The 13,896-nt window shown below is 40.0% G+C and overlaps 1 protein-coding gene across 2 annotated transcripts in view; it reads right to left on the bottom strand.

Annotated features, from left to right (window-relative positions):
* The window catches only part of UGGT1 (UDP-glucose glycoprotein glucosyltransferase 1), a 95,019-nt gene that overhangs the window by 50,512 nt on the left and 30,611 nt on the right, over positions 1-13,896 (bottom strand). For both annotated transcript variants that reach the window (XM_024216825.2, XM_029911087.1), the window contains exons 12-20: positions 12,658-12,749; positions 11,261-11,411; positions 8,252-8,371; positions 7,240-7,325; positions 6,665-6,800; positions 5,520-5,651; positions 2,647-2,811; positions 2,304-2,424; positions 1,376-1,474 (exon numbers count right to left, since the gene is read on the bottom strand). In XM_024216825.2, coding sequence (XP_024072593.1) covers positions 1,376-1,474; positions 2,304-2,424; positions 2,647-2,811; positions 5,520-5,651; positions 6,665-6,800; positions 7,240-7,325; positions 8,252-8,371; positions 11,261-11,411; positions 12,658-12,749 — 1,102 coding nt within the window. The remainder of the gene's footprint in view (positions 1-1,375; positions 1,475-2,303; positions 2,425-2,646; positions 2,812-5,519; positions 5,652-6,664; positions 6,801-7,239; positions 7,326-8,251; positions 8,372-11,260; positions 11,412-12,657; positions 12,750-13,896) is intronic.

The raw sequence follows: 13,896 nt of genomic DNA, 5'->3' as shown, positions 1-13,896 counted from the left end.
GACAGGTCATGGACAGTAAATAAAAATGCACGGCCTGTGACCTGTCCATGAATTGGTGTGTGTGTGTGCGCGCGCGCGGGGGGTGGGAGGGGCGCGGAGGGGGGTGCTGGCCTGGGGGACACTGCAGGTGCTGGGGGGCGGCCCGGGATCGGGCAGTGGCACATGGCCTGGGACCCCCGCGGGTGGGGGGGGGGGGGGGGGGGAGGGAGAGCGGGTGTTGGTGGGACTGGCAGACTCCCTACCTGGCTCCACGTCTCCCCGGAAGCGGCAACATCAACCTTCCTCAGCTCCTGGGTGAAGGCATGGCCAGACAGCTCTGCACACTGCCTCTGCCTGCAGGCACCACCCCTGTAGCTCCCATTGGCCATGGTTCCCGGCCAATGGGAGCTGTGGAGCCAGCACTTGGGGCGGAGGCAGCATGCAGAGCTGCCTGGCCATGCCTCCACCTAGGAGCTGAGGGAGGGGGATGTCGCCACTTCTGGGGAGCCCCCCGAGGTAAGCGCCACCCAGGGCCCTCACCCCATCCTGTGCCCCAACCTCTTCCCCCCTCCCACATCCAAACTCCTGCTGCTGCAGGGGGAGAAGGGGAGGAGAAGGCGCGGTGGCCCGAGACTGCCTCAGCAGCAGCTGCTGTGACTGGCCAAGGGGCTGCCTGAGCTGCTCAGGTGGCCCCCGGGCCAGGCGCACCAGCCGCTGCAGAAGTCACAGAGGTCACAGAAAGTCACTGAATCCATGACTTCCGTGACAAACTTGCAGCCTTAATCATAGAAGGTTACAGGTGGTTCCGGAGGGACAGGAGAGGAAGACCCAGGGAAAAAGGAGGACAAGTAGTTCTAGATATCTGAGAAGGATGTTAGTGACGGATTCTCTTTGCCAAAGAGCTCAGTTACTACGGTGGCAAGGCCATACAGGAACCTAGAGAAACTAATGGACTCTAATAGAATCCACCAACTCAGTGCCTAACCTTTTCTGAATCTGCTCTCTGCCTTACTACTCCCACTTCATCTTTTACAGTCTCTTGGCTTTGCACCTACTGTGCTGCTACCGATGCCTGACAGTCTCCCATTTCCTGCCAGGCCTCAACCTCTTCCTGCCTTCAGACCAGTTCTTACAAAAGGCTTTCCTTTGATGTCCTCCTCACCAGTTTTCTGCTTATTCTTCCTTCCCTGAAAAGATCCTCTCTTCAAATAAGATTGCTTTTCTGCCCTTAAGTGCTTGCAGTCTGTTTGTAAAGCTCTGACTAAGTAGAGTGTGTTACTAAAATTTACATTGTTGTACTGCCCCAGAGGTCCCAATCAGGATCAAGACTTAGTTGTATTAGGAGCTACACAAACACAGAAGTAGATTTCAGTTTATATTTTATCATGATTATTACCTTTCTTTGTTAAGTAGGTCATACTATTGGCTACAGCAGCTGTTTTATCTTTGGAATTCAAGACAGTAAATCTAGCATAATCATCCACAAAAAAGTTATCTGCAGGAAAAAGATAAAATATTATAGGTGCAGAAACTGACGATACCATTAGAAGAAATAAATCAATAACATTCACTGATATTTAAGCCACACATTACCCTAATATCTTGATGCTGTTTTTGCATTTGATTTCTGCAGTTTATGGCTAATATATCAATGAATGTTACTGTTATACAAGGCATACCAAAACCAACATATCATTCTCGCAATACAAAGTTCAACTGAAATCAGTAGTGCAAGGTCCCATTCAACTCAACTGCATCTCTGTGTAAAGAAATATGTATTTAAAATCCATTGCGTTACTACTCTCCAAACCATTCAAGTAAGATCACACATGTGCATCTGTAACTGTATTATTATTCTATATAGTCTTTCTGCATGGAGTATAACTTCTTAATATTTTAACCATGAAGTTTCACTGAAATCTGTACTATAGCAAATCCTAAGTATTTCATCAATTTCTGTTCAAGTGGGGTTTAGGGATAGAGCAGCACTGACTGATGTGTCTCACATAGTACATAGTATTAGTCTTGGCTTTTGCTAGTTTTGTTAATGTCTCAGTTTCATGAGTCACTAAATTCCCCTAAAAAAGGTAGAAAGAAAAAAAATAGAAAATGCGTAATTACTATGAAAAATCTGACATAGATATAAATGTTTATGCTGTTACTGGGCACAGCTTGACTCTCTTAGCACCAAGTGGGCTGGAATCTCTCCTCTTAGACTATTGATGATAATACATTTTGACACTGTGCGTTCCACTAGGAAATTCCAATTCTTGTAAATAAATATTTATACAGATCGGGTTTATTGAGTTGAAAGTGTCCCTTACTCGTGGCAGTTAGATCTAAGTACTCTCTGTCAGACATCAAGATCCTTGAGTTGATTCTTGGAACAACATTAGGCTGGTTCATGATATATTCAACCACATCTTGATCACTGGACAATTCACCCTGAAGAAAAGAAGGAAGAAAAGCTGCTGCATAAGCTACTGTTTTTACAAACACATTTTTATTAAATTGCTTGAAAACAAAGTAATCATGTGAATTAAGGTGCCTGGTGATCTTGCTTATAAGTTTTTTTTTTTTTTTTTTTTTTTTAAGGCAATTGCTTGACTTCAGCTTTCAGAAAGCTAGGTCTTCCCTTGAAATCCTCAGTTTAGAAACATCACATACCAAGTACACAGCTCTCTGGAAGAGGCTGGTGGTTTCCAGGATTTTTTGCATTGTTATAGTTTCTAGGTCATCAGGATCCAGCTGCTCTTTTTGAAAAGGCATTCCATTAAACAGCACAATAGGTAGAGGTCCCACACCTGTCTGCTCATAGTACCCTCTGCCTTCCTGATATAAAAGGAAAGAACAAACGTAAGTACATTATCTCATTACTGCATAGAAGAATTATGGCCTTCACTGTAACATACTCTAACTCCGCTGAAATCTATTCTGAACATTCTCCCAAATAGGGTAACATAAGCTTTACTACGATATTCAATACAGAAAACATAAGTTTATAATACCGCTTATATAGAAGACTATTATCTAGCAATCAGAAGTTCAAAACAAAAAAAAAATTAAGAGTACTTCTTTATATTATGAAATAATAAAACAACTTGACAACCACTTGTTCCATTAAACCAGTATGAGGAATTTATGATTTATTCTGCATGTGGGTAGAAAAGGCACAATTTTAAAAGCTACATATAAATGGTTACATAGCTGCATTTGAGCCAAAATCTCATGTAGAATTAAAGACAAGAAGAGAACGCACATTATGAAGTCCAAGTATAAATCAGTTCAACAGTGATGGCACATATGACATAAAGCAAAGCCTTTTTAAAACACTGTTCTTCGCAATTCTATGAAAACACATTAGCGGGTATTTATTGTTACGACAACAAGTCTCTCCATTGCATGTATCCATCTTATGATCCATTTTTATTATATTCAGTAATCTAAAAACTAATTCAGTACTGTGACCTTAGAACCCCTCAATGCCAACTGGCAAGGGGGTTCCAAGAATATCCTGATCCTGATATGTACATTCTGGTTCACAAATGAATATCACGTGCGGTCTTAAATGAAAGCCAGAGTCATGCTGGGCATTAACATTATTGTGAAATGTATGTACAGATACTATGTAAGGAGGCCTAAAGTCTGTATCAAGGCAGAGATGACAAACAGGTTTTTTGCTAGAAATATGGGAGCAGTATATTCACCTCTCTGTCAACATGTAAATTAAGCATTGTAAGACAACACAATAGAAGCCCAATTTACATACAAGTCAATGGGGGGGGAGGGGAAAGATGTGAAATCAACAGGGGGGCAATACAGTGGACAATAAGCTAGAAGGGGTTACCCTGACACTGGGTTACAGACAAACTTTGGGGGATATAAGGTGAAAGCAAGGAAGACATGCCTTTATCCTGCACCTATGAAGTAATCAGAAGTGTGATTACATTCATTTAAGCAGGATCATAACCTGCCCTGGCTGAAATGTTGTGAAGGACATTTGGGGCGAGATAATCTTCCTTAGACAGAAGGTTAACCTGTTAAAGTTAGTCTCTAGAAATCATGTTATGATTTTATTTTATATGTAACCCTTTTGTTTCCATTATCCTTTCTCTGGTATCCTGAACCTTTGATAATAAACGTATGTGATTTTCACTACAAATATATCTCAATGCTGGGCTGAATCATTCAAGTTGCTGGGTACACTGTTCCATTAAGGACAGCAGACCCAGTATTACTGTGAATGTCCAGTGGATAAGAGGCTAGACACTTCAGGGGAATAGTTCTAAAGGGCTTGGGGATTGGGATGCACCTACTGTTAGCCTGCAAGGCAAAGTAAGGGCATAGCCCAGAGGAGATTGTTTGGGTGGCTAACAGGCTGGTGGTGTTAGGGGACTGACACCCAGTTAGGCATAAGCAAGAGTCCCTCTTACTGGAGCAAAGTGAGTAACAAGATGACACTCAGGCTTGGGTACTCTGAGAACTGTCACGAGCTGTCACTGTCACTCCCCCAAAATAGGATCTTCTCTATGCAATACCCTCAGCATTGCCAGATAGAGCAGATATTTACAAAAAACATCTTAGTGTTTCATCCCTTTATAACAGGCTGATCAAGGTTAAAAGTTAGGACATTATATCCTTTGAGCAGAAGATCTCGCAACTTTTAAGATTTGGCCACAATCTCTAGTATCAGGTAAAACCACTTGTAATGATCCCTTCAGTATTTTCTCTCTCTCTCAACAAACCTTTCAGGGCCTAACACTTTTGTACATAAAAGGACTTTGTTTGAACATCCAAGTCCAATAATTAAGTATCTTATTGGGGGGGGGGGGGTTCAATGGGTCAGGAGCACCTAGTCCAGAAGGGATACAAGAGCAGCCCAGTTTCATGCCCTAGCCTGATTTAGCATCATCTCTGCACTCAAGTTTCAGACAGCAACTTGGTAGGGCCTTCCTTTCCTTTATCATCTTCTCCCCCCCCCCCCTCCCCAATGCTTCCACTTTAAGCCTCAGAACTTTCAAAGCACCATTCCAACCTGCCAAAAGAGGCATCTCAAATATGGAGATTCGCTGATACCATGTACTTGTTTTAGGGCCATCTTCCCAGCATGCAGCATGAATTACTTGGGGTAAGCCATCAGAGCATGTTATAGGATGGGATAGGGGAAGAAAGCTACCCACATTCCAGAATATGGGTTGAAGCAGCCTCCATGGTCCCAGTGTTCCCTGTTTGGGTAGAGGAAGAAAGCCTAAAGGATCTACATATCAGCAGAGCCTCTCATTCTCACCCCAATTTCCAGTGACTGCACACAGCGAGGAGGCCCCACCAGACCTGGGTTCCTCAGCGTGCCAGGTTCCTCCTCAAATCTTGCCCCTCTACAGTGAAATAGCACCAGTTTGATTGCCGAAGGGCTCTCTGCCTCAGCACAAGGAGGGGTGGGATTTGCCCTGTCAATATACTGGTTGAAATAATATTCGGTAATTGGTATATTAAACAGTGAACTACCAGGATAACAATACTTTATTTCACAAAATTCTTACCTTCCTGTTTTGATCATAAACAGAATCAATCCCCAGAATGCTGTTCACTTCTACATAAGGATACTGCTTCTCGAGAACGCTAACCACATGTTCAACCTGCAGCTGATCTCCAGTTTTTACTTTGTTATATATCTGAGGAGGGGATGCAAATGCAGATTTATAGCCATGACTGATTTTTCCCTCTCTTTCCCAAACATAACACAGCCGCTACATTCCAACTTCTAATATAGAACATTTATGGCAACTTAGTTATTATGTGTGATAATAGACTATATACAAATATAAGCCAAATGATAAACATTGCTAGTCTTGAAAATTAGCCTGCTATGCCTCAGTATAAGAGTTCTTATGCTGAGAAGACTATTGCTGTATTCTCTAACCTCGATGTTGGCCAGAATGGCAAACATTTCTTGTGATTCAAATGTTTTCAGAAAGATGTGCAGCAAAGCAAATCTCAAATTAAACAAATCAAAAGGGCCGCATGTTTTTCTGCAGAATAGTCCCCAGGATTTTTGCTTACAACCATGATCTAGGAGGCTGACATTCCCCTTGTAAATTAGGAAACATCTTTGTTTCACTTTTTTTAACATGCTAGATATTATTTCTTTGATTTGCAACTAATCATTAGTATATCAAAACAAATCGGAGGAAGAACAAAGCAAAGTTTTCAAACCACTAGCAATTTAACTGAATTAAAAAATTGTGCATCTTGTAACCATTTTAAGTTAACATGATTGCACACCGTAAGCTGCAAATGAAAATGAGTTTGCTTTTCTCATCCTAGTACCCATCACAAAATTATCTGGCAGGATTGGCAGTCTCTACTAAAGACAAGCCCAGAACTACAATAGTAAGTGACATAGCAGGTTAGGACTGAGATGCGTGGGCAGAACTATTGAATGGGAGGTAAGGTGACACAGAAAACTTGCACAGTGCTGTCATTTCTATTTGATCCTTGTTTTCATCATCAAAAATTTTACCAACAAAATTTTAAAAGAGAAAAAGTGTTTGACGTGCACTTCATCAGATACTAGAGATTCAGAGTTGCAGAAGTAATATAGATTTCTCTTATTACCTATTATCCCGTTAACACAGACAGTCTCTCTCATACATCAGATATTAAACATGCATTTATGAACACTTACAGATATAACAGTCTGGAAGGCATAATTATTATCCACTTCTTGCGCAACATAATTAAATGCTCTAAGAAGGGCAACCCCAGCATCTTGTAGCCCATCAACATCTTCTGAGTCATTAACCACAAAGACCAGACCAATCCTGTAAAGAAAACAATCCCAAAGAACATGAGCCTGTTATGCAAATAAAATCTTAGTGAAGATTTTATTAGCATAACAAATAATGCAGAATAGCCAATGATTATAAAGATCTTAAACAAGGGTTCTTGCTAGGTATGTTAATAAGCAGACTTGAATAACTCTGGTTCAGGGTCTCTACAAAACATTCCCTAGGGTTCACCCACTCAAATCCCTTCATGTCTTTGAGGCTTTGAGTCAATCATGTTTTTGCCCTCCTTTTTCCTACTGTATCTTGTTTTCTCCATTTTCTTTTGTTCTGTTGGAGGGATTGGCTTTCCTGGGCCACTTTTAACTGTTGAAAGTTTATACAACATCCCACGTGGCTAATGATGAACACTTTGTAATAATCATGAAAGCCACAAAAGCTAAACTAATGCCCTCCCATAAAAATGTAGCATTACCTCAATGGGATGTGGTTGCTGAAGAACATCTCCGCCACGTTAAGCAATTCTGCTGTACTCTCATGGGAAGGATCCACTATAAGAACCTTTGGGCAATTACAAAATAAAGGTTTTTACATGAGTTTGTTCCATTAAAAGGCCAAAACAGTGGTTCATGGTTAAGAGGACAGGTTTATCCATGTTTCACTGCAGAGGTATTATTATCGACATTTTACCCACTGTGGCCCAAACAGACTAAGGGCTTGTCTACACTGGCAATTAACAGCGCTGCAACTTTCTGGCTCAGGCATGTGAAAAAACACCCCCCTGAGTGCAGCAAGTTGCAGCACTGTAAAGTGCCAGTGTAAACAGTGCCCAGCACTGGGGGCTACGCCCCTCGTTGAGGTGGTTTTTTTAGAGCGCTGTGCCACGACCACACAAGGCATGTTAAAGCGCTGCCGCAGCAGCGCTTCAGCATTGCCAGTGTAGACTAGCCCTAAGTGATTTCCCTAGTGTCACAAAGGAAGCTTATGGTAGAGCGGGGAACTGAACATGATTTTCCTGAGTGCCAGCCCAGTGTCATCCTGCAAGGTGTTCCAGATGAGTTTAACCTTTTACATGTGGCAAAGCGATATTCCAATGACAAGTTCAAGAAACTTCATTAGCCATCATCAAATATTAGCAGGTCATGAAACTGGCATTCACACAACTTCACACTCACCCCATCAATAGAAAAGCATTGTTACATTAATTAATAGATTTTCAGATCAGAAGGGATCATTATGATCATCTAGTCTGACCTCATGCATAATATACGCACTAGAATTTCACCCAGTGATTCTTGCATCTAACCCATAATTTTTGGCTGAGTTTGAGCTTATCTCTTAGAAAAACACCCAGCCTCAGTTTAAAATGTTCAAGTGATTTCACCACCACTGAGAATTCACCACACTTGTATGAAAGTAGTTCCAGTGCTTAAATTTCCCTCACTATTACAAATGTGCATCTTATTTCTATTCAGGTTATTACTTACAAAGTTGTGGAAGTTTTTTCTGATTTGTCTGATTACTCCAGGAAAGGTGGGGCGCAGCAGTTCCTGCACACTGGAAGGCCAGGAATTGTACCTGCTGTCAACTTCAAGATTGTTGATCCACTAAGAAAAAATAAATAATTGCTTGTTAAACTAATATAACCTGCAATTAGTTAAAGTGAGATGTTTGAAATAATATAAAACAAGCATTGCATTTAAGCATTCTAGTTTAATAAAACACCAATTGAATTTGATCTGTTAGAAGTTACATTATGAATCTGTTTTCCCCTCTGATGCCATGTCTTCTACCATGCACAATTTCAGATTTTCACTCCTCTTAGCACTTCCATTTTTTCCTCTACAATGATGCAAGGCCCCCTCCCAAAGACATGACAATGGGATGAACACAAATTTGAAAGAAAAAGCAATAAAAGTCAAACCTGAGGGAAAGTAACAGCAGAGAAGTGTTAGATGTTTTTGATCTTTTAAAAGAAAGTTATCTATAGTTAATTTGCTCCATAGTGCTGCACAAAGCTATGAATCGTATTTAGTATTTTAATGCTTTCTGATTCTAAAGACAACCTAATCAAAGGCCGGAAAGTCTTTACTACACGATGGTGTGTAACTCATTTCTCAGGTATTAAAATGAGGCTGTATCAACCCTGTGATTTTTGGGAGGTGGGTTTTTGGACGATCCATTTCTCATCACATCACTGTGATGCACAATCTATTTTTTGTCTAGTTTTTGTGGCTTGGTTAGTCTCCCATTTAAGTTCCTGCAACAAAAATCTTACTAAATATCCAGTGCCTCTAATATTTCCCTTCACTTGTTTCTTATGCCTCTGTACAGTAACAGGAGCACCATCTTAGGAGTTATACAGCATTTCTTAGCTGGCCAGCCTCTGATACAATGTTTATAGCTGGCCAGTCTCCCTCCACCAAATTTATATTTTCTTAGACAATCCAGTAACATGAAGAAGCTAAGCACAGTACTCTCAAAGGAATTCCAAACATTGTTTGTTTCCAAGAAGTTTGCTCTTTTATTGCTGAACATGTTCGAGATGTTACAGATCACAGAGTAATTAAATGCAGTTTAGACCACTTAATTTATTCAGGGGCTTGAAAAGGTTATAGATCTTTACAGCAGTAAACTGAAATTCATGTTAAATCGCAAGGAATCCAACCAGCAATGACACTATCTACCCTGAAGGAGAGGGAAGCTGTCTAAAAACATTCTCATCTAAATTTCTTACAACATGAGGTAACCCTCAGAAATTAAATAAAATATTAACATCAGACAGTTGTCAACAGCAAGAAGAGCCAGGCTCACTATTTCATCATCTCATTTCTGCCCAAGAGTATTTTTTTAAACAGTGCAGAGAGCCTGCTTTAGGCCGATCCACATATTCAGCAAAAAAATTTAAAATTACATATTTATACAGGGACAGCCCTGAGGTACAGGTCAGGAAACCCCAAAATTCTGAGCTAGGAGGCAAGAGTTAAGGGTAGGGATAAGAGGCATCTGGAATCGTAAGACTTCCAGGAAATATGCTAGAATATAAGAGGAGAGGAAATCAGGAAGGGCTGCTTGGAGCGAGAGCTGTCCCTTGGGTAGGGTGAATCGGGGTGACCACTCCAGGCCCCGTGCTTCTGAAATACTGTCTTTAAAGATACTGAAGTTCACCTTTTAGATTGAAGAGGTAAGTCTTGGACTCCAACTTTGTCCTTATACTTTAACGTAACTGTATTACAGTATCTTGCTGGTAATCTAGATGCTTTTTCCAAAGTAAAGGATTCTCTTCTGTATTGCTTTGCAATGTAACATGTAAACATTTTTTTAAAAAAAAATCATAAAATTTTCTTTTGCTCCTTTCTCCTGAAGGCCAAGTACACCGAGTGTTCCTAATTTTATTCTCTAATTACTCCATCTAGTTAGAAAGCAATTTATTTTAAATTAAAAGTAGTAGGTGGTTCCATGCTGGATCCAATCTCTATTTTGCTTTTTCAATTTTGCACAAGTCTGACTGTTCCAATCTTCTCATGCGCTTGTTTGCTTGTTTTTTTGTCCAGATTCACTAATTAGATTTTTATTCAGTTGAATTTACTGTCCATAGAAATAACAACAAAGTTGGAGAACTGCACATAAAAAGGGGCACTGTATAATCTCTATTTATATCCTCCAACTAAGATGTCAAAGACAGTTCTGCTTTCAACTGTGCTGCTGAAGGCAAGTCTGGTCAGAAGCTGGTTATCTTCTCAGTTACATGAGCTGTTTTTCAGACATGGAAGTAATGCACTGGATTATTTGGGTTTATTTTCCCCCACTTGCTATGCTCTACTGGATATTTTGTAGTTATAATTTCTTTCACAAGGCACAATCATGAAGCCTCTGTCTATAGCTAACCCTGCACCACTTCATCATCTCGTCCTGCCCTATCCCCAGTATCTTATTCAAACCCTTTTTCCACACACACCCCTCTCATTCAAGGGCCTCCATAACCTCACTCCCACCTAATCTCTGCTATTACTTCCTCTCTAATCTCCTCAATCTCCTTCCTCTCCTCATTGCTCCCTTAATCTCATTTTCCCGTCTCAACTACATGTTTTCCTTCATTTTGGGCTCTACAAGTTAAAGAACTGTATACCACTTGTCTGCCCACACTCTCTCTTCCTTTAAACCCAATTCTTGAACACATGAATCCTTCCCATATTAACTTTCTTACCAATTATGCTTTCTCACCTATCTGCACTCCATTATTAGGTAACACGAGCTGCATACCTACAGTCTGTATCCCAAAGAGTTTACAATCTAGTATATTTTGCCATGTGTTGTCAATTAAATAGTAAATTCTTTGCAGTGCAGACTCTTATTCTGCATTCTAGCTATTCATATAAATATGACACATTGCACTTGTACGATATGCTAAAAAGGTCTATTTAAGTGCAACTAAAAGCCCCAGGCTCAAATAAGATTTTTGCTGGACAGCCTGGCTCGTAAGAAAATGTACTCACTGAAATAGCAGGGCTTCTGATATCCACAGCATAGTCTGAATCTGATGGCTGGATGTTTAGCTTTAGAACATTATGCAAGGAAAGGCCCTCAATTCCTAAACTGTGAAGTCCCTCCATAACACGAGCTTCATTGCGCAACACGTCAAACAAGCTAGAAAGAATACAAATCATTCAATATCACACACATATTAAGATACAAATACTGATTTGCTCTAGCCTAAACATTACCAGATTATATTAAGGTACAATCATCATTATAAGAGTCTACAAATATTTACATTAGCATCTCAGTAATTTCAAATTGCCTCAAGAGGATTTTCTCCCAGAAAAGTAATTTAAATCCAGTGTTAAATAGCAGTAGGAACGCGCGCGCGCACACCACACACACACACAAACTCAGACTGCCCCAATATGGCAGTTTTCAGATGGACATTTTTTCAGGGATTTAACCTTTAAGAACTAATATTTTGCTCTTCTCTTAAAATGTGTGTGTGTGTGTGTGTGTGTGTGTGTGTGTGTGTGTGTGTGTGTGAGTGAGAGAGAGAGAGAGAGAGAGAGATGCCTGATGGATAGCACTGTAGCCCAAAATTGTTTCACAGAACAGGCTAAACCAATGGGCAGCAGTAGAGTGACCAGACAGGAAGTGTGAAAAATCGGGACGGGGGTGGGGGGTAGTAGGCGCCTATATAAGATAAAGTCCTAAATATCGGGACTGTCCCTATAAAATCAGGACATCTGGTCACCCTAGGCAGCAGCAGGGAAGGGTTGCCCTTGCATTGATTAAGATAAATTTTGTCTCCGTAGCTTAGCCTTTCTGCTGAAACTGCCAACAAGGATGTCAACTGTAATGTGGATTTTAGGAAATGAACTGTGACCATAATTTACTAACAACCAGCCATCAGAAGGGAATACTTTGTCACCAATGACCTGCACCAACTTTAAAATACTAGCTAATGGCTGATATAAGAAATAATAAATTAACTAGAAAACTAGTGATTAGGTCTCAACTATATGCAAAAGGAATTTGTGCTCAGAGAATAATTTGTCTTTTGCTCACGCCCTGGTGTCAAGTATTGCAATATACATAGAATTCAGGTAGAAATCTTGGGGAAATGGAAAAATCTTGGAAAACTTCAGTATATTCTCAGCAGGGTGCACCAGTGATGTCACAACAACTTTAACTTTGTATTTCACTTGTTGAGAGGATAAGGATGACTTACCTTTATCATTATTGTATTTTAAAAAAATAATAATTTACATTTAGTCTTTCACTCTGCTGAATTTATAAGAAATACACACTTCTCCATAAACAAGCTTAATATCTATATACACATGCAGTAACACTTCCAAGATTCTAAACCAGAACAGTTTTTTGAAGAAATTATACAAGTTCATACCTAAATATGTCCTGTGTGTCTAGATCAATGTGCAGTCCATTGATGAACAAGGCGGAATCACCAGATTGTAATCCTAATGTTCCTTTGAAGTACTAAAGGAAAGTGTAACAAAGTCATTAGACAAATGCTACAAACTAAGTAAAAATCAATGTTAAGCGTAAAAAAACTTCCATAGCATTTATTCTGTAGTGTTTCAAATCTATTAATGTCCCTGCATTTATATATTAACTCCAATAAATTCACCATATTAGTTCTCCACAGCAGCCTTTGGGTGACTTTGAATACAACATACATGGTTTAAGTTAAAACAATCAACTACATATAGCTTGGAGGAGAAATAGTTATGGGAGAACATGACAGCCACTTACAAGTATTTGATAGGTCGAAATGTATTATGTAAAAGGGTAAGCAACACTTCCTCATTCACTCCATCATATTCCCTCTTAGTTGTCTCTTCTTAAATGAAAGATGTTCTTAATCTCTCCTCATATGGAAGCTGTTCCATACCACTAATCATTTTTGTTGCCCTTTTCTGCCCTTTTTTTCAATTCTAGTATATCTTTTTGAGATGGGGCAACCAGAACTGCATATAGTATTCAAGATGTGGGCATACCAGGGATTTATATAGTAGCATGATATTTTCTGTCTCTTTATCTATCCCTTTCCTAAATGATTCCTAACATTGTTTGCTTTTTTGACTGGTGCTGCACATTGAGCTGATGTTTTCAGAGAGCTATCCACAATGACGCCAAGATCTTTCTTGAGTGGTAACAGCTAGTTTAGACCCCATCATTTTGTATGTATAGTTGGGCTTATGTATTCCAATATGCATTACTTTGCATTTATCAACACTGAATTTCATCTGCCATTTTGCTGCCCAGTCACTCAGTTTTGTGAGATCCCTTTGTAACTCTTTGCAGTCAGCTGTGAACTTTACTATCTTGAGTAAGTTTGTATTGTCTGCAAACTTTGCCACCTCCTTTTCCAGATCATTTATGAATATGTTGAAAAACACTGGCCCCAGTACAGATCCTTGGGGAACCCTGCTATTTACCTCTTTCCACTGTGAACACTGACCATTTATTCCTACCCTTTGTTTCCTATTTTTTTTAAACCATTTCTGATCTATGAGCGGACTTTCCCTCTTATCCCAGGACTGCTTACTTTGCTTAAAAGCCTTTGGTGAGGAACCTTGTGAAAGGCCTTCTGAAAGTCCACGTACACTATATCCACTGGTTC

The sequence above is a fragment of the Terrapene carolina genome, unplaced genomic scaffold (genome assembly GCF_002925995.2).
Source record: "Terrapene carolina triunguis isolate 2854851 unplaced genomic scaffold, T_m_triunguis-2.0 Scaffold88, whole genome shotgun sequence".
NCBI lineage: Eukaryota > Metazoa > Chordata > Testudines > Emydidae > Terrapene > Terrapene triunguis.
Note: the sequence above shows the minus strand (reverse complement) of the source record. Positions and strands in the feature narration are given on the sequence as shown.